The 19,234-nt window shown below is 32.7% G+C and overlaps 4 protein-coding genes and 1 non-coding gene across 9 annotated transcripts in view; 3 read left to right on the forward strand and 2 right to left on the reverse strand.

The window, feature by feature from the left end:
• Positions 1 to 1,032, forward strand: part of LOC7457170 (probable terpene synthase 6) — a 39,114-nt gene extending 38,082 nt beyond the window's left edge. For 3 of the 4 annotated variants that reach the window (XM_002310603.4, XM_052454356.1, XM_052454355.1), the window contains exons 6-7: positions 88 to 330; positions 452 to 1,032. In XM_002310603.4, the coding sequence (XP_002310639.4) occupies positions 88 to 330; positions 452 to 748 (540 nt within the window). In that variant the 3' untranslated portion in view covers positions 749 to 1,032. The remainder of the gene's footprint in view (positions 1 to 87; positions 331 to 451) is intronic. The other variant, XM_052454358.1, reaches the window with a different exon arrangement.
• Positions 1,033 to 9,283: 8,251 nt separating this feature from the next.
• Positions 9,284 to 11,039, forward strand: LOC7456294 (protein-S-isoprenylcysteine O-methyltransferase A). 2 transcript variants are annotated; one of them, XM_024605111.2, is made up of 3 exons: positions 9,285 to 9,444; positions 9,795 to 9,888; positions 9,997 to 11,039. In XM_024605111.2, exons 2-3 carry the CDS (start codon positions 9,801 to 9,803, stop codon positions 10,581 to 10,583), a joined length of 675 nt encoding a protein of 224 aa, XP_024460879.2. In that variant the 5' UTR covers positions 9,285 to 9,444; positions 9,795 to 9,800; the 3' UTR covers positions 10,584 to 11,039. The 2 variants fall into 2 exon arrangements, with proteins under 2 accessions (XP_002310638.4, XP_024460879.2); XM_002310602.4 differs by lacking the exon at positions 9,795 to 9,888 and having other exon boundaries at positions 9,284 to 9,444; positions 9,889 to 11,039.
• A 1,363-nt stretch (positions 11,040 to 12,402) lies between these two features.
• On the reverse strand, positions 12,403 to 12,475 carry TRNAK-CUU (transfer RNA lysine (anticodon CUU)). The gene has a single exon. It is a non-coding gene; the product is annotated as a tRNA-Lys (tRNA).
• A 525-nt stretch (positions 12,476 to 13,000) lies between these two features.
• On the reverse strand, positions 13,001 to 14,426 carry LOC7457169 (peroxidase 41). Its single transcript, XM_002310022.4, has 3 exons — positions 14,006 to 14,426; positions 13,727 to 13,921; positions 13,001 to 13,612 (listed from the first exon to the last, which is right to left on the reverse strand). Exons 1-3 carry the CDS (start codon positions 14,225 to 14,227, stop codon positions 13,034 to 13,036), a joined length of 996 nt encoding a protein of 331 aa, XP_002310058.4. The 5' UTR covers positions 14,228 to 14,426; the 3' UTR covers positions 13,001 to 13,033.
• Positions 14,427 to 17,299: 2,873 nt separating this feature from the next.
• On the forward strand, positions 17,300 to 18,569 carry LOC112323654 (uncharacterized). The gene is made up of 2 exons (XM_052454610.1): positions 17,300 to 17,934; positions 18,079 to 18,569. The coding sequence occupies exons 1-2, from the start codon at positions 17,541 to 17,543 to the stop codon at positions 18,567 to 18,569; spliced, it is 885 nt and encodes a 294-aa protein (XP_052310570.1). The 5' UTR covers positions 17,300 to 17,540.
• Positions 18,570 to 19,234: the final 665 nt, after the last annotated feature.

Below are 19,234 nucleotides of genomic sequence, written 5' to 3' on the forward strand. Positions count from 1 at the left end.
CTTTTCTCTCCTGCTGTACTTAAGTCCTCTTGGACCTCTCTCCTGTTTTATGTTACTTTTCTTTTTGTTGTAAATACTATCGACCAGATGAAAGAGATGATAAGAACCTACATAGTCGAGGCTCAATGGTGTAACGATCGTTTTGTGCCGCCATTGAATGAGTATGTGCGCAATGGAAAAATCTCGATTGGTTTTATGGCAACGACAACAGTATTCTTCGTAGTTGAAACTGCAAGAATCAAAGAATTGGAATGGTTAACAAGTAAAGCAAAAATCTCCGAGGCAGGATGTTTGTTTCTCCGCCTTATGAATGACATAGTGACCCATGAGGTATAATTACTCGTCCGCAATTCAGCATTAAACCATCCTCTGAGCATTATAATTTATTAATTATTTTTATGGAGAGAAAGAAAATGATTATTATAACATCCTTGCTCGATCATATGTGAAGTTTGAACAAAAGAGGGAGCATTGTGCTTCTGCAATTGAATGCTACATGAAAGAATATGGAGTCTCCATGAACGAGGCAGTTAAAGAGCTTCAGAAAACATGTGCAGATGCATGGAAGGACATTAACGAAGACTGCTTGAAGCCCACTGCCATCTCCATGAATCTCCTTAACGTGTGTGTTAACAATGCACGTGCAACAGACGTCGTTTATGAGAGCAATGATGCCTACACAAATGCATCATGCTTGAAAGGTCGCATCAGTTTATTGTTCGTGGAGAAAATACCCCTTCAAAGCTAAAATGTTGAGCTCCCACATGTCATGCCAAATAAACCATCGGTGTGAGTGCTGCAAAATGTTTCCTGTAATATATTGAGAGATAGTACGTACCATTAATTAATAATCTCCCATGCATTGTGTGTTTATGCATTTGTGTAAGAACTAAGTAGTTGGTCAATGTTTTCTGTGATAAAATGAGAGACATTAATGCTCTACTCCTCTCTCTCGTATGCTATTTGTAATATCCTACGTACTTTAATAAAGTGTGGCATACTCCACAGCTGTTTCTTTTTCCATTCCAAAAATTGTGCATTTTAAGAAAAGATGCATGTGTAAGATAAATTTCAATATGTTAGACATATAAACATAGTGGAAAATTAAAAGGATATATATCTCCATGATTGATTAAGTATTGAAACAATTGTCTAGAAATTTATGTGCTGTTAATAATAAACAAACATTCTTCTAATCTATGTAAAACTTTAGGGTTAGTCTGTGTGGATGGAAGGCACAGACTTTTCATTAAAATATTTTAGCTATACTGGTGTCGCACGTAGGCGGCGTCGCGATGATCGTCCATCACTCTCAGATAAAAAAAATGTAAAGGGTATATCTGGAAAATGTGAAGAGACAAGAAATTCTTGTCTCTTATCAGTAAAATATGGACTGAGAGTCGTCACCTAGTACTCTGATCACTAGGAACCCTAACTGGTCTCAGATATCGGGTACGGAGACTGGTTATGTAAAGGTAAGGTATTAACACCCCGCCCTACCTAAGGTAAGCTGCATTGTTTTAATGTTTGATAAAAATTATGGTCTTATTGTGTTTTCTAATTGTTGGTCCATCTAAAGGGTCAAGAAAAACCATTTTCAATAAGGAGATTCTTATCTTAATGGAGTAAAACCTAACCGTTCTACGTCCGAAAAAAACAAAATTAAATATTCAGAATGCGTATTACGTGTAATGTCGTACCCTGGATACTAAAAGACAAACAAAATAAAATTTTTGTTGTTTTTGAAATTTTGGTCAATATTCTCTTGACTTTAATAAACTAGTTATTAAAGTCAAAATGCATGCTAAAACATTGTTTTTTGGTGTATGAAAAACACAATTTGATTTTTTAGCTTTGAGACACTTGGCCGTATGCGCAAAAATATTTTTTTCTTTTTTCAAAATTTTTTTGTATTTTTTGAAGTTTTAACGAAAACCGAGTATTTTAATACCGGATTCGTATTGTTGAAATGACAAAAAAACAGATCGAGATTAAACAAAACAGAAATAAAAAAAAAGTGAGGAAATCACAAATATTAAATAATATTTTTATTTTTATTTTTTTTGGAAATGAGCCGGACCCGGCCCAAATGCATGGACTGGGCCGAACTTGGCCCAACTACAATATATCCAATCTAGGTTAAGTAAAAGTACATTCTTAGTATTTAACATCTAAATCTAATTTTTTTTCTGTCATATAAAGGTAATGATTTTTTGGTATTGCTGGGGGTATTAATTATTATTTTTTTACTAAGTTTTGCTTACTAAATAATGTGATATCTATTATAAATAAAAGATTTTAATCATGAGTTGCAGATCTTAATCACATTTAATAAAATACCAATTACATGATACCACGTCATATTCTTTCACCAAGAAAACTTGATATCAAATTTACAGGCTGAATTGAACTCTTCAAATTCATAGAAATAAATGCTTGGAATAAATGATTTCACAAATTATTGACAAATTGCACGTAAAACTGATTTAATGCTCTTGTGATATCCTCCCTCCCCTACTCATAAAACCGATTTAATGCTCTTGTGATATCCTGAAGTAAAATTATTGACAAATTGCACGTAGAATGTAGATAAAAGTACTTGTCTGATTAGGATCACAATATTATTAATTGTTGTTATAGCAAATTTATGTGATATGATCGATGTGGTTCTTATGAAAAAAGTTTATCTACTGATTTCTCAATCCCAAAAAGCCTTTAGTTTGTCTTTACTTCAAGGGTGTTTGGAATAGTGTTAGAGGTTGCTTTTTAAAATGTTGCTTTTCAAAATATTTTTTACATAGAAATACATTAAAATAATATTTTTTTAAAATAATTTTAATATTAGTACATCAAAAAAAATCTAAAAATACAAAAATTAAAAATTAACTTGAAAGAAAAAAATATTAAAATTTCATTAAATGACGCTGTCAGACACACGCTTAATAGTTTAAATGTCGGATAAAGTAAATAATCAAGACTACAACTAGTATCTCAAGAAACTAATTCAAGATGTGAATGGCCATTTGAATATCATTTTTTTATTTATTTTCTATAGAATTATCTCAATCTGATGATCCAGGTCACTAGTTTGGCTGGTTGATCCAAGTTGACTCTATTTATAATTTAATCCTTTTTTAATTGAATATTTTTTAATTGGGCTTCATAAATTTTTTTTAGTTGCTTTTATGGGGTTACTATGATCTCATGATCTAGGTCGCGTATTTGGTAGATTTACCTAGATTAACTTAGTTCATTTTTTATCTTTTTAATTGAATAGTTTTTTAAAAAAAATCACCCTTCAACAAATCAATCTCTTTTATTTAGGTTTTTTTTATCATTTTTATCTTTCAATATTAGGTTGTTTGGGAATTGGACTTTGTAATTTTATTTTCAATTTGTTTTATGTGGAGTTATTTTGATCTTATGGATTTTATTTTTTCTCGATTACAACCTTGAACATTTGATTTGTTGGAAATGGAGCTTCATATTTTTTTTTATCCTGACCTTATAACCCAAGTCGCTAGTTTAATAGATTAGCCAGAGTTGACTTGGTTTTTTTTCTTTTTTTTAATGATTTTCTCTTTAATTTCATCCTTTAATATTAGATTAATTAGAAATTGGGCTTCATATTGTTTTGTATTTCCTTTGTCACACGTGTGCAGCGTCACGGCGATCTTCCACTTTATTTGTTTGGAGTATCGGGAAAATGGAGAAGACAATAATTCCATGTCTTGTATTAGTGGAAAAAGAAAATGGGAGACGCCACCTAATTTTTTGTTACTAGAAACCTTAATTGGTCTCAGAGATTGGGCACGAGAACTAGTTGCGTAATAGAAAGGTATTAGCACCCCAAATACACCCTACCTAAGATAAGCTGCAATATTTAATTGTCTGATATATGCTAAGGTGTTATTGTATTTATAATTGTTGGTCCGTCTATGGTTTAAGAAGATTCCTGCTCAATAAGGAGATTCTTATTTTATCAGGTAAAACATAATCGTTCTAATGTCAGCAAAAAAAACTAACTTTTATTAAAAATACATCTTATGTGTAAGTTCGTAATCTCAGATATTAAAAGAAAAAAAAATAGAATTTTTGAAATATTAGCCTAGTTCTCATAGCTTTATACACCGTTTGGGAACGCGGTGCAAACCGCGTTCCCAAAAAATTCAAAAAAAATTTATTTGCTAAAATTTAATATGTTTTGTATGTTTTGGATCGTTTTGATGTGCTGATATCAAAAATAATTTTTTAAAAATAAAAAAACATCATTGACATGCATTTCGGCACGAAAAGTTATTTGAAAAGCAACCGCAACCACACTGCCAAACAGGCTCTTAATAAACTGGTTAGTAAAGTCAAAATGCATGTTAATACATATTTTTGAAAAACAAATTTGTATGAAAATATGATATGATTTTTTTTATCTTTTAAGAGGTTTGGTCGTATGCATAAAAACAAGACTTTTGTTTGTTTTTCTGTGTAAATCGTTTTGCAATGTTTTGGTGAAAATCGGGTATTTTAATACCAGATTTGCATCGACCCAGAAGTTTTTTATTTTTTTGTTTTTGGACTAGGGCGGACCCGGCCCAGCCATTTTTGGTCTGGACCGGCGTTGTTCGGCCTGGTGAACAATGGAGCAGCTATCCACTGTTCACATGCAACGTGAACAATAGAGAGTGAATTGATTGACTCTCCACTATTCACGCAGAACAGTGGAGAAGCACGGGTGAAGGAGAAGAAGAAAAGGAGTAGTGAAGGCTTACCTGGCGGTTGCTCACGGTGCTACTAGTGGCGGCAAAGAGGAAGAATGGTTGCGATTTGAGGTGGTGAGAAGAAAAAAGCGATGGGCATCAATGGGTGTTTTTCCTCTGTTTTTTTTTCTTTTTTTCTTCTTTTTTGTTTCTTTGTTATGGTTGTTCCTTTTTTTTTTCATTCAATCTCCTCGTTCTCTCTCTCTCTTTACTCTCTGTTTTTGCTCCCTGTTTGTTTCCTCTCCGGTCTCTATTTCTCTTTTGTTCCCCTCTTTCTCAAAAAAAGCCCTTCTTTTTTATCTTTGGTTCTCCCCCTGTATTTATACGAGGCAGGGGGAGAGGGCCACCCTACCCTGTCCAAGCACAGGGTATAATGGTCGGGCATGGGTCTTCTGTTTCTTTCATAATGGTGGCAGGGTATGGGTTGTGTCAAGGGAGAGAGTGAGAGAGAGAGTGGGCAGGAAAAGAAGAATTTTAAAAAGGCTTCTTCTTCCCCTGTTGCCCATCCAGGGGAAAAAGAAAAACAGTTTTGTTTAAAACGACATTGTTTTGTGTTTTTTTTTAAGAAAGAGAAATGAATTTGGGGAGTAACCCAAAAATGGGTTATGGCATGCTTTATATGGAGTTATCTTAATCTCATGATCCAATTTGAAAGTTTGGTGGGTTAGCTCGAGTTAATCCAATATAGTGTCATCTCAATATTTCAAAATAAATATCATTTAATATATTGTTGTATCAATATTTAAAAAAATATATCTTTTAATATATATCATATTTTGAGTTTATGATTAAATTGTTTTATTAGAAAACACATTACAATGCTTAGATATTTTTTTCTTTGTATGTTAAAAAAATTGATTTAACAACAGCACAACATGGGCAAATGATCTAGTTAAAGGGAAGAATCATCACTTAACTATTAAAATTCATAATAATTTGAGTCTACATCCATAATAAAAATGTCATATATATATATATATATATATATATATATATATATATATAGTTTTGTTATAAAAGTCATCTCACACTATTTTTTTTATTAGCTCACACAAAAGCAAACCATGGCACCATCACTCAATATTGTCTCACCATGTGCAAAAAAACCAAGTGTGATCAAGTAAGGACATTCTCGGTTCCAACAATAAAGAACATGATCTCCCAAGCATCATTGGTCTTTTAGCAACCCTAGGGCATTCAAAAAGGAACATAAAGGGATTCATTCATGATTGACTAAAGTTCTTTAAGCTCATGATCACATCTTTGACAACCACGAGCAATTGAGGTATTGGTTGTCATTAAAGAAAAAGAATTTGTAAAATACCCCTATCCCGTAAATAGGGACGCGAGCACACGACCCCAATAAAACTTGTCCTTTTTATCATGACAATTGGTATGATACAAAGGACTAATATGCTCTAAAAAAGATAAAGAACTTGAACGCTAGGGGTTAAATTCAAAAGTTCAATAAAAAAAAATACAACCTAAACAAAAAGAGAAAGAGGTTGGTACATCCCACAATGCATTGCCAAAAATTAGATAGTTTCCATGAATTGTATCTCCATTGTTATAAGAAAATATTCTGAACTTTTCAATGAAAAAAGCAATATTATTTCTCCAAATTATCTTCATACTTTTTTTCCTTAAACATTTCAATGAACTTAGTATTGTTTATCTCAAAAAAAAACTTCATATCTTCAAGTCTCCAATGAAATTTCCATGTCTCCACATAGTGATGCCTTAAACATTAATTATGACAATTTCTCCATTGGTTCGCTCTTGTCAATATATGGCTCAATAAAATATCTAACCCTAACACTATGAACACACGAGGAAAACCTATGAGCACTTCATTATTTTTGCACAATCCTTTCAATGACACAACTTTCAAGACCATAAAGTGTTATCCACCTTCACATGAAAATTGTCTTCTTCATCTTGGTACACTATCCATTCAAAACTACTTATCACAATCAGAAAGTATTTGGGAAAAATCTCTATATTTCTCTCCTAGCAACCAAAAAAAAAAAAGAAACCAAGGAACTATAAGGTTTCCCGTGCTGCTATTCTAACTTGATTTTTTAGAATATAATATATGCTCTTAAGCATTAGTCTTTGAAATTACATAAAACTTTAACTACTAAAATGGGCAGTTGAGTTGATGGGCCAAAGGCCCAATGTAAACTCCGGGTTAAAATTTTAAGTAAATATAAAAGTATAATGTATTTTAAGCAAGTTTAAAATGAATATTAAATAAATAATTTAATAAATTTTAATTGGGAATAAAGTATTTACTGAAGGTTAGTCAATGAATATGAAAAAATTTGTTCAAATATAGTATTAAATTTTGTTAGGAACTTGGAGAATTACTCGGAATTACTTAAGAGATTTAAAACAAGGGAAAAACTATAATTTTGAAAAAGACATTCCAATCCCTCCTTTACTTTAAACTCGCCAGCCATAAGAGATAAAGAAGAGCTTCCTTCGTCTTTTCTTCCTTGTTTTTTCTCCAAAATCTCTTAGGTAAAATCAAGTTAAGAACATTATGAGGGAGATTAATAGAGGTTAAACACAAACATAAAAATCTAAACAAGATTAAAGTGTGAGAAAATGAGAGTTAGAAAAATAAATCAAAGAAATTAGCAGAGGAAGGAGTGGCGGAAAGTTACTTGATGGGCTTATTTTAAGCACAAAACAAATGAGTAAAGTGTTCTTTATTAATTAGCTTGTTGATTTCATGAGGATGAAATGTATGATTGTTTAGGACATTGTTGAATTAGTATATGGTGACTATTTACTAGTTAAAATCATTGGGAGGCTGGCCAAGTGTAGAGTTTGGGAGAAATTAAATAATTGATAATGAACTTTATAAATTATAATTAATTATGCGTTGTTGATATAAATTATATGTGGACTATTCCTAACTTCATGAAATTTTGAAAAGAAAACCCTTGACTTCTTAAGGATAAGATTCGGCTAATAAGGAATTTTAGAAGAGGGAATTGATTTTGTGTAAAGGATGATTGTATATGATTTTGTTTATACGAGAAAATATTTGATGGAGCCATTGAACATGATTTGTTAAGTTTATGATTGAGTATACAAAGGTTGGGGTTTTTTTATATGTATATTAAACCCCATGATTTTATTTTATTTTTATTGGTTGGGAATATAGGATTGAAGGAGAACCGAAATAGGGTTCTTATTATAAGTTTCTGAGTTTATGATAGTTTGGACCTGTTAATGCAGGGGAGGTTGTGAAAGTTGGACAATAGACAGGAGCAGCTAGGCATTTGCAGGCTCCAGGTAGGTGATTTGAAACTTGAATTTATCTTTTTATATCTTATGCTCTATTTTTATTTTATTTCTTAAAGACATGGATGTAAAAAAAAGAAATAAAAATGGAATATGTGGAAAAAAATAGTAACTTTGACTATCTTCCATGAATGGAGTTAGAGTCGTCGGTATATCTGACTTGCTGATGTTTTTACTTTGATTAACTTTTATGAGTACAGCTAGAGACATCAATATATCTGACTTGCTAGTGTGTTTACTTTGACTAGCTTCTATAAAGGGAGCTAGAGGCATCAATATGTCTGACTTGTCGATGTGTTTACATTGACTAGATACCTTAAGTGGAGTTAGAGGTGTCAATATATCTGACTTATCGGTGTGTTTACTTTGACTAGTTACCTTGAGTAGAGCTAAAGGTGTCACTATGTCTAATTTGTTAGTGTGTTTACCTTGATTAACATCCACAGGTGGAGCTAGAGGAATCAGTATATCTAACGTGCCAATGTTTACCTTGACTAATTGTCATAAGTAGGGTTAGATGCCCTAGTATATCTGCCTTGCCGGTGTATTTACCTTGATTAATTGTTAATATGTATAACTTGCTAGTATTATAAGGAAATTATATGGATAAAAGAAGATGTTGATTTATATAAAAAGAAATGTATTTATGGAAATTATGATGAAGGTCATGAATGATGATGCATGATAAGTTTATGTTCTATATTATGTAGTTATTAATTGTAATCGAAAGTTGTATAAACTTGATTACAAGTTCTACACGGCCGAACAATAATTATTGTTAATATTTATGGTTTAGGTAAAGAAGGTGTGAATATATTTATGTTAAACCTCTTTATGTATGAAATACTTATTATTTATATTTTGTTGTCTAATCAAAGTTTATAGCTAAACATGTAAATTAACTATTATCTCTTAGATGAGGATTTGTTTTTGTATTATAACATATTTTTTAAAATACTTTTTAAATTAATTTTTATGTGAAAAAATATCAAATTAATATTTTTATATTTTTAAATAATTTTAATATAACAATGTTAAAAAAATAAAAAAATAAAAATTATTTTAATATAATTTCAATTAAAAATCACACAACATTATTTAATTTGCGTGAATATACATACATATTTTCCCCGCTTAATTATAATTGCAATCACCGAATTTAAAGAATACTCCCTTTTCAGTATTAGAGGACGCTCTCTTCCGTAAAACTTTACTTACTTTTCCGTAAAACTCCTAAAAGTGGTTTTGCATTTTCTAAAGTGTTGAATAACAATTTAAACAGTTCTTTCAAGTTTCAAACATCAATATCTCTCACCCATTTCTCCCATCTCTCCCTCGAAATCCGATCAACAGAATTCAATATCAATTTCGAGAGGTAAAAAATTTATCCCTAACCCCTTAGAGTTAAAGATTCTAACTTTGATGTTACTTTTTGCTTATTAAGACTCTAACTAAGATTTAAATATTTTTCTTGATAACCCTTTTAGCAAGTGTGATTTCAAGCTGTTTTTACTGCTGGGGTTTCTTTTTTCTTTTTTTTATCAATTATGTTGTGCATATAGTAAAAGGAATCAACTTTTCCATCATTGTAATGTAAGTATTGTTATTTACACACCTTAATGTGTAATCTGTTGTGTTTCTGAGAGTTTGATTGAACTATGTTGGTAATGACCGTGAGATCTCGATCGTTCAGACACAAATTCAGAAACCCTTTATTTTTTTCAGAGAAAGATGTCATTTTTGAAGCAAATTTTGGGTGATATGAAGAATGAAGTTTCAGGATTAATGATGTATAGCTGCTGCTGTCCTTCTTTTTCAGGTTTGAAGTTATATTTACAGTCATTGGGTTTAGCACATTAGTGTGAAGACAAATTTGAATGTTACAAGGGACTGAAATTGGCTCACTTTGATTTGACAAAAATGACAGAAATTTTTGGATATACGGCTTGCAGACAGTTATTCCAGATGTTTTTGGCTGTGCTCTTTTTTCATAGTTCTGAATATGTTTTAGTTGCTGCTATTCATGGGAGATCAAGTGTTAATCTTAGTTCACTCTTGATCAGCAAAGCTTATGTGTTTGCAATGATGTTTGCGTTGCTTGAGTATGTTGTTGAGATTGCTTTATTTCCTGGGTTGAAGGAATATTGGTGGGTAAGCAATTTAGGTCTTGTGATGGTTATAATTGGGGAGATTACTCGGAAGCTAGCCATTGTAACAGCTGGACAATCGTTCACACATCTGATTAAGGTTAATCATGAGGAGCAACATAATTTGATAACTCATGGAGTGTATAGGTTTGTACGTCATCCATCATACACTGGTTTCTTAATCTGGTCAGTGGGAACTCAGATAATGTTATGTAATCCTATATCGACAATTGGGTTTGCTATTGTTGTCTGGCGCTTCTTTTCTCAACGGATACCATATGAAGAGTTTTTCTTGAGGCAGTTTTTTGGGTCGGAGTATGTGGAATATGCTTCGAAAACTCCTTCTGGAGTTCCATTTGTGAAGTGAAGATCTTATGGAGTCTACACACAGAGTTGAACCCATTTGTTACCCTCATCTTGTTTCATGGAGAAAGATTCAGAAAAGTTCCAGTGATGCTTTGTTGAAGAAATTTGGAATTTATTTGAAGCTGAAACTGATCAACCCCAGTGAGCTTACATTTGCCAATACTACATTTGGTAGTAAAGATGACGCTGATTTCTTGAAGTGGAACCATTTAAATTTGCTAAATTCGTTGGAGTGGAATGGTTTTTCTTTGTTGAACATCTTTTTGATCCTCACCAAGACTGTAAGTCTGTAATTTTGCATATGTCTTATTTAATGATGTATTTTTATTCATGTGCACATTTGAAAATCTCCATTTACTGTATTTTATGTTATAGGATTCGATTACAATGTTAAAGAAGCAACCTATACATGGTATGCTAGTTGGAAATGGAATAATTAATCTTATCTATTAGATGATCCACAATCTTGCGTGATCTCTCCCTCGTTCCCTGTCTTGACCCGTATAGTACCCAACTTGATCATGGCTGTGATGAAGTGACTGTAAAACACATCTTGATCTTTGGCCATTAAACTGACATAAACCTGAGTTCTTGGGTCCAAAGCCCTTCTGAAGATTCCGGTAATAGGCATTGTCTAAGGTCGATGCTGTCGGATCATTTTGTGCGTAGTTTTTTAACGTAGTTTTGGTCCATGGTTGTGCCCATGTCAAATTACTTGTAGCCATGGATTCTGTACATGAACTCCTTGCATTGAGAGGCACTGATGGAGTGGGCTCCTGATAAGTCACCATAATCCTTCAGAGAGTGTGACATTTGCCTGAGGAATGTTTCCGGCCACTCTTAAGCCTCAGAGACAAGGTCTTCTTCCCATTTGCACTCTAAACCTTGGGCCTCCTAGCTGATGGTGTATGCATTTCAAGTGAGGATTGTAGACAAACAGAGAATGAAAGAATCTGTGGAGGTGGTAATTGTCTTAGCTCTTTACCATTGAACCTGTATCTCTTGGGACAATTGCCACGACATCTGCGCAAGAAACCACTCTTGGACAATGTGATTCAACAGCTGTCGCGGCTCTAAAGAAGAGATCAAAACCATTTCCAGACAATGACAGGTTTATTTCTGCATCCCTTTCTAGTTTTACAGTGTTGCTTGATGCTACAAATGCATCACAACCCTCCATGAAAACCCAAACATATAGTGTTAGACGCAGTCTTGAAATTTATCAAAGATTGAACTAGAAAGTTGGAAAGAAGCTGAATAGAGTACAATTCCATGAATATAAGAGCAGGGAATTAAAGGGGTCTGGCCCAACAAAGCAGTCAAGGGAGAAGATTCGCAGAGCGCCAGCAGCAGAAACAGGATCTCTGAAAACTTGTCAGCAACAGCATTAAAGATTACCTGCTCAACATTCGGGCAGGTTTCAGTGTAAAAGCAATATCTTAGACCATGAACTGAATCGAAAAATAGGAGGTTTAAAGCCAGAAGAACACGAAACTAGGCCTTGGCCATAGAGACTTGAAGTGTTAGAAGATAATGTTACTCTTCAACTCAGATGTTTATATAATAGCAGAAAGTTGGACAGTGATGAACTGGTTTACTAGTAAGAACTCAAAAGTTGCCTCTATTTCCCCCATTACCAACCATCAAAAGGTGGTTCATGTGATAAACCAGTTCTATTACTCGTGTTATAATGTTAGATTCGAATATAACAAGAGATTTTGATAAAGAAAGTCTTGATAAATATAGCAGTCTATAGTCATATATAATTTGTTTAAAAGAAAAATGCCGTATTAGAATTTAAAAACAAAAACCAATACGAACGCCCACCGTGGGGCTCGAACCCACGACCACAAGGTTAAGAGCCTTGCGCTCTACCAACTGAGCTAGACGGGCTTGTTGATGGTCTATCCGGTTATTTTATTTAACAACATAGCTAACAGTGAGGCCAGCTAACGCCTTTTCAGGCACCCGTCCAACGAAAAAGATGGAGACTGGCTATAAGAACGCCGAAGGTGACAGGTTTGTGCCCGTCAATTTATCTTGGTTAGATGAAGAGATGGTTTATTTTTGTTTTTTAAAATATTTTATTTTATATTTGTTTTAAATTAATATTTTTATATTTTTAAATCATTTATTAATAATTTTTTTAAAAAAAAAATATTATTTTAATAAATTTTCAAGTAAAATATACTTTGAAAAGGAATTTATTACTGTAATCTCAAATACCCCTCCCCTCGAGATATTGTGAAATCTATTTTTAGACAATACATGAAGACTGCAAGTAATTTGTTTGTAACACATTTTTCTTGTGAAAGATGTATAGTTAAAGCATTCAAATAAAGTTTGTCCGATGAAACATTGTTTAATGTAATGGGGGTTGGAATTTGCATTAAACAACTCTCACCATACAAGAAGATATCACAAAATAAAGAACAACAGAGCGTCTTTTAATTAATTATTGAAGGAGTCACAACGTCTTCTAATCTCACCATCACTCCCCGTCTTGACTCCAACTTGGCCTAGCTTTATCATGGACTCAACAAAGTAATTGAAAAAAAGTTGTTGATCAGCAGCCATCATATCCACATAACCTCGAGTTAAGGGGTCCAAAACCAACATCTGGTCACTTGCTAGCAACCCAAGACCCTTTTTAAGGTTGTGGTAATAAGCATTGTCAAAAATAAATGGTGTAGTTACATCATTAAGGGCAACCACAGTTGGATCAAGATGTCTCTGAGGACAAGGACTCCGAAGGGTTCTTGCATATTCCTGGTTCATTGTCGGGTCTATGTCAAATGTGCTGTTGTAGCCATAGATTCTTGGCATGAATTCCTTGCAATGTGAGAAACCTATGGTGTGTCCGCCTGATAAGGCCACCATGTCCATGGTGGATAGACCTCTGGATTTGAAAAGTGAGATTAGTTGAGGGATTGTTTGGTTCACCTGAGGAAGGTTGCCGTCCACCCTTGAGGCCTTGGAGATTAGCCCATCTCTTCTCCCCTTCTTCACTTCCCACCTTGGCCCTCCCACCTGAAAAGAACATGCATTGTAAGTTGTAAACTATTACTCTTCTTTCAGATTTCAATACTTGTGATCTAACAAATGTTGAATTAAAAATGTTTCAAGGCAAGTTTGAGACAAGACCAAGTTAACCAAGTCTCTAGTGGCAATGGCCATAACATCAGCACAAGAGACAAAGCCAGGGCATTGCAACTCTAGAGCTCTCTTGGCTCGGAAGAAGACATCGTAGCCATCTCCTGGCAAAGAAAGATTTATTTCTGCATCCCTCTCTGCCTTGTTGCTCTCCCTTGATGCTATTAAGACTGACGCATCACATCCCTTCAAAAGATGGAGAAAAAGAGAGAACTTTCAGTGAAATGGCCGTGATGGTTTTTATGTTCATTGTAATTGCAGTCTTTGTACCTCAACAAAGCAGTCATGGAAGAAGATGCGAAGAGCACCAGCAGCGGTGACAGGAGCTTCCAAAAGCTTTTGAGAAACCACATTGCGGATGATTTTCTCTACATTGGGACAAGTCTTATTGTAGAAATCGTAGCTGAGGCCTAGTGCATTTGGTCCTCTAGCCACGCAAGGAACCAAAACCAGAAAGAAAATTGGGGTAAGACACAATTGAACTCTATCCATGAAGGAGTGATGAATACAGTGACGGAAATCAATTATGCTTCTCAATTATTTATGGCTGTTTTTGGCAGTAGATGCCACAGTAAAATCCAGACAGAGAAGGCTAGTTGAGACAACAAGAAAAGCCAAGATACCCCATTTTTTGTGAAAACCAGTGACAAAAGAGTTTGTTGGCTTCTCTTTCTATAAACTAATATATGATTTCCAAGTCCATGTTAATATGTTATGTACTTTCTAAGTGATGCTGCTGACAGCCAATTCTAAACTATAATTTGATCACTGTAATAAAGAGAGATCAACGAGATGGTTGGCTTTACTTTCCATGGTTTCTACTACCATCAGCTTCAATTTCTTCGTTAATTTTAACCAGTCAAGGAATACGTGTACAAACTTCTGAGTTCTGCATTGTCCATCTAATATTCTGGCATTTCTTAGGGGGAATCTTAGCATGATGCTAGCTACCATTCACTTTATTGCAAGATTGCAAGTAAGAATTGTGAGAAATAGAATACCAATGTTTGTCATAAATAGATTGCTGATAACATATGGCTCAATCAATCCTGTCTAAAAGGGGTGAAAGGCTTCATAATAAGGGTTTGCTTTGTCTTCACGTGAAGGTTTCTTCGGGAAGTGGACAAGGCTTGATCACATGCATGTGAACTAGCAACTCGACACTTTATGGATTTTGCACGCACCTATTGATGATGTAGCTGGCGTTTCCAGATGCAGATTATCACGGGAAAATATCAGAAAAATTCAGAACCTGATAGCTTCTTATGTATAAGAATATGCCTAGCTTTGCCTCCATGCCTGGTCATTAGCAGGTGCCCAGTAACTCTTTATTGTTCAAGTTAGTACCAAAGCCTTCCCAGATGTGTAAGAAAATTTCAATATTTCCATTCGCAATGAAACATTAATAAGATATATTTCTTTTGATTAAATATTAAAGTAATTGTCCAGAAATCTTTGTGTTACCAGAATAAAAAATCTTCTAATCTTATGCTAAACTTTAAGGTTAGTATATGTAAATGTAAAACAATTCCTTTATATCCTAATTGTTGCCCCTCCATTTACAATATATGTCTTATTTGTTACTTAATTTAAAATCTATATAATATATGGGTCAACTTAAAAATATTTTTCTAATATTCTCTTATTTGACTTATATATATGACACCATGATAATATTTTTATAGAATTCAAAATATCCAATAAGTGAAAACATTTATATTTAAATTAAAAATACAACATATAAATTATAGCGGCCACACTTTACAATTAAATACTTCTTTCTATGTATTACAATACATTTCATCCTAAAAAAGTAAACACTTAATAAGCAAATAATCTTTATGAATATAGAAAATAATTCATAAAACATCACTTTAATCTCTAAGAATAACATAAAGAAAATTTCTAGACAATTAATTAAAAGAAAATGAAGTCAAACATCAAATGAGTTAGCTAGACCCATACTATCCACATTATCTTTATATTGTTTTGCTAGCAATGCTTTAGTCATGGGATCCTCAGTTACTAGCTCAATGTTAATATGCTTAATGAGCACTTCATGTTCTTTCACTTTCTCTCTCACAATGAGTTATTTTATGTCGATATGCTTATTCAGCTTCCACTTTTATTATTCTAAGAGAAGAAAATTGCAGTCAAATTATCATAATATATCTTTATTGGTCTTGATATGGAATCAACAATTTTAAGACCAGAAATAGAATTTCTTAACCAAGTCACTTGTATCGTTGCTTCATAGCATGCAATGAATTATGCTTTCATGGTAAATAAAGCACTTAGTACTTCTCCAAAATATAGCTCCTCCAACAAGAAGAAAAATGTTTCATGAAGTAGAACTTTCTTGTATCTACACAACCAACAAAATGCAAGTCTGAATAGTCAATCACCTTAAGGTAATCAGTATGTTAGTAAGTCAACTTGTAATCCTTGATTCCTTGTAGGTATCTAATGACTTTCTTAGCAGCTTTCCAAGGAATATTACTCACTTGCTCATTTGTCAATGTATTTTGTGGGTATTGATTTTGATTGAATTTATCCCCTTTGACAATAAATGTTGTGGGCAGAGGTTGCATCATGCATAGAAATTACTAATTTTTTAATAATAAGATTAATAAATAAAATATCAAGAATAAAATTTATTAACATATGAGAGCTAGAATAAAATTCATCTTTAATGTCCATTTATAAAACAACAACCTCCCTATAAAGTCAAGTCATATATGAAGATCATTTATATATAACCTAACTTTTACACCTCCTTCCATCATGGATCCGCTTAGCCAACTACTTAGAGCATCTCCAACCCAAAAAGCTAAATTGAAGAGCCAAATTGATAAAATGGCTTTTGAATAGTGTAAATATAGCTTTTTTGATTATATGCATTCCAATGGTAAAAAGCTATTTAGAAAAGTCATTTATATTTTAATATATTTCATGTTAAATTAATTTTAATATAATTATATAACTAATTTAGATATTTTATATATAATATAATTATGATGTTATTAATTATATAATTAATATGAGTAATTTATAAAAGTAATATAAAATTAATGAAATAATATGAAAGTTAAAAGATATAATTTAAAATTAAACTTAAAATTTATTTATATGAATATTTTTAATTTTCAGTTTTATATGTTACTGTTAAAAATTTAATTTTTTAAAAGTAAATTCAAATTCAAACTTTGAAAAAGACCGCCAATATTTTAAATTTTGATTTTCAAATTTTTTTAAAAAAAATTCATGCTTTGAAAAAATGATCGCCACCATTTTAAATTTTAAAATTTCAAATTTTGAAAAAATGACTGCCACCATTTTAAATTTTAAAATTTCAAATTTTGAAAAAATGACCGCTAACATTTTAAATTTTAAAATTTCAAATTTTAAAAAAATAACTGTCAACATTCTAAGATTTTAAAATTTGAAAAAATAATCCATATATAAATATTCTCATATACCTTAATATTTTTTCTCATCATTCCATTTTTTTCTCTCCAATCAAAAACATATTTCATTAAAATCCATCATGAATCATTCTAATTTTAATTTTTATGATGCTTTTGATTTTGATGATGACACTCCTGTGTTCGCTTTTCAAGTTGCTACCGCTGTGGTTGCTGAAGAAGAATCGAATAATCAAGGGCGGAGAACAGGGTATCGTGGCTCTATTCCTGGTCACAATATTGTCAATCGTAATAGAAAGGAAGGTGAGTTAAGGTTATATAATGATTATTTTGCAGAAAATCCTAAATTCACTGAAAGTCAATTTCAAAGAAGATTTAGGATGAGTCGTTGTCTTTTTCTTCAGATCGCAAATGCAGTGGAAGCTCATAATCCATTTTTCAAACAAAGGACAAATGCTCTTGGTGTTCTTGGTTTATCTTGCCTTCAAAAGGTAACTGCAGCTCACAGAATACTTGCATATGGTATTCCTGCAGATCTTACTTATGAATATCTTCGAATTGGAGAAACCACTGCGATAGAAAGTCTTAGAGCTTTCGTCAAAGCAATCGTAGAAGTTTTTGGTGATTGGTATCTAAGGGCACCAAACGAGGCCGATATTTGTCGATTATTATCAATTGGAGAGCAGCGTGGATTTCCAGGGATGTTAGGGAGCATGGACTGTATGCATTGGAAATGGGAGAAATGCTCAATTGTATGGCATGGGATGTATACTGGTCATTGTCGTAAACCAACTATAATTCTAGAGGCGGTTGCTTCACAAAATCTTTGGATATGGCATGCCTTTTTTGGAATGCCTTGATCATTAAATGATATTAATGTTCTTGATCGGTCACCTATCTTCGCTGCACTTACTGAAGGTCGTACTGCTCCTGTCAATTATACAATTAATGGGCATGAATATACAATGGGATACTATTTAGCAGATGAGATTTATCCTAATTGGTCAACATTTGTTAAGACAATCCCAAGACCATTAGGAGCAAAGAGAAAATATTTTGCAAGCACGCAAGAGTCTGCAAGAAAAGATGTGGAGCGGGCATTTAGGGTGCTCCAATCTCGTTTTGCAATTGTACGTGGACCTGTTCGATACTGGGATGAAAAAACACTTGCATATATTATGAAAGCTTGCATAATAATGCATAATATGATTATTGTGGATGAAGGAGCAATGAACCTTGGATTTGACCATGAACATGAAGTCAATTCATTTATATCAGTGTCATATGGTGAAATACCAGAACTACATGATTTTCTTCAAACTCATAATCGAATTAGGGATAGAGCAACTAGCTCTCAACTACAAGAAGATTTGATTGAACATTTATGGGAACAATATGGCAACGAGTAGAATCTTTAGATTTGAACTTCTTATCTTATCATAATTTTCAAAAATTTTATGTTTTTTTTTCATTATGGTTGTTATCTTTTAAGTTAATTAATCCTACTTATTATTGGTAAGTGTTAGAGGAACTTCAAAAAAGTATTATGAATTGATATCAATTTCATAACAATATATTTAAAATAACCAAGAATTTTCTACATATTTAATTAAAAATACATTACATTACAATAAATCAATCAAAGTTAATTAAAAATTAAAACCCCTCTTTTACATAATTTCTAACTTTCTATTTTGAAAATACGCTGCAGAAATTGGATCCAAATTAGAAATATTCATTTTCATAATTTGTTCTTCTTTCTCAATCATGTCCAATTCTTGTTTCTCTTGACTTTGTTGAATCATCATGGCTTGTTGCTCTAACATAATTTTTCTGTCTTGTTTCTTCTGATCCTCAATTTCAACTAGAGTATCCCTGAATTGTTGTAAGAGGTTCGTTACACTTACCTCCCCAACTTTATCTTTTCCTTGTCTACGTTTAAGTCGTTCCTTTGCAACCTTCTGACCGATTGGTCTATCTTGATAAATCAATGGTTCACTATCTTCTCCTAAACTAACAGAATCAGGGGTAGATGGAGTTGATGAAGTCGGACTTGCATTGACATGACTTTTTT

This window comes from Populus trichocarpa, chromosome 7, assembly GCF_000002775.5.
Source record: "Populus trichocarpa isolate Nisqually-1 chromosome 7, P.trichocarpa_v4.1, whole genome shotgun sequence".
Lineage (NCBI taxonomy): Eukaryota > Viridiplantae > Streptophyta > Magnoliopsida > Malpighiales > Salicaceae > Populus > Populus trichocarpa.

Bases quoted from the DNA above. Each gene is read 5' to 3' on its own strand.
- LOC7456294 (XM_024605111.2), top strand. From the start codon at position 9,801: ATGTCATTTTTGAAGCAAATTTTGGGTGATATGAAGAATGAAGTTTCA. The intron at 9,889-9,996 runs GTTTGAAGTTAT...CAAAAATGACAG, and splicing joins CTGCTGTCCTTCTTTTTCAG to AAATTTTTGGATATACGGCT.
- LOC7457169 (XM_002310022.4), bottom strand. From the start codon at position 14,227: ATGGATAGAGTTCAATTGTGTCTTACCCCAATTTTCTTTCTGGTTTTG. The intron at 13,922-14,005 runs GTACAAAGACTG...CATCTTTTGAAG, and splicing joins TCCATGACTGCTTTGTTGAG to GGATGTGATGCGTCAGTCTT. The intron at 13,613-13,726 runs GTCTTGTCTCAA...TGTTCTTTTCAG, and splicing joins CTAGAGACTTGGTTAACTTG to GTGGGAGGGCCAAGGTGGGA.
- LOC112323654 (XM_052454610.1), top strand. From the start codon at position 17,541: ATGAGTCGTTGTCTTTTTCTTCAGATCGCAAATGCAGTGGAAGCTCAT. The intron at 17,935-18,078 runs GTCATTGTCGTA...CACTTACTGAAG, and splicing joins ATGGCATGGGATGTATACTG to GTCGTACTGCTCCTGTCAAT.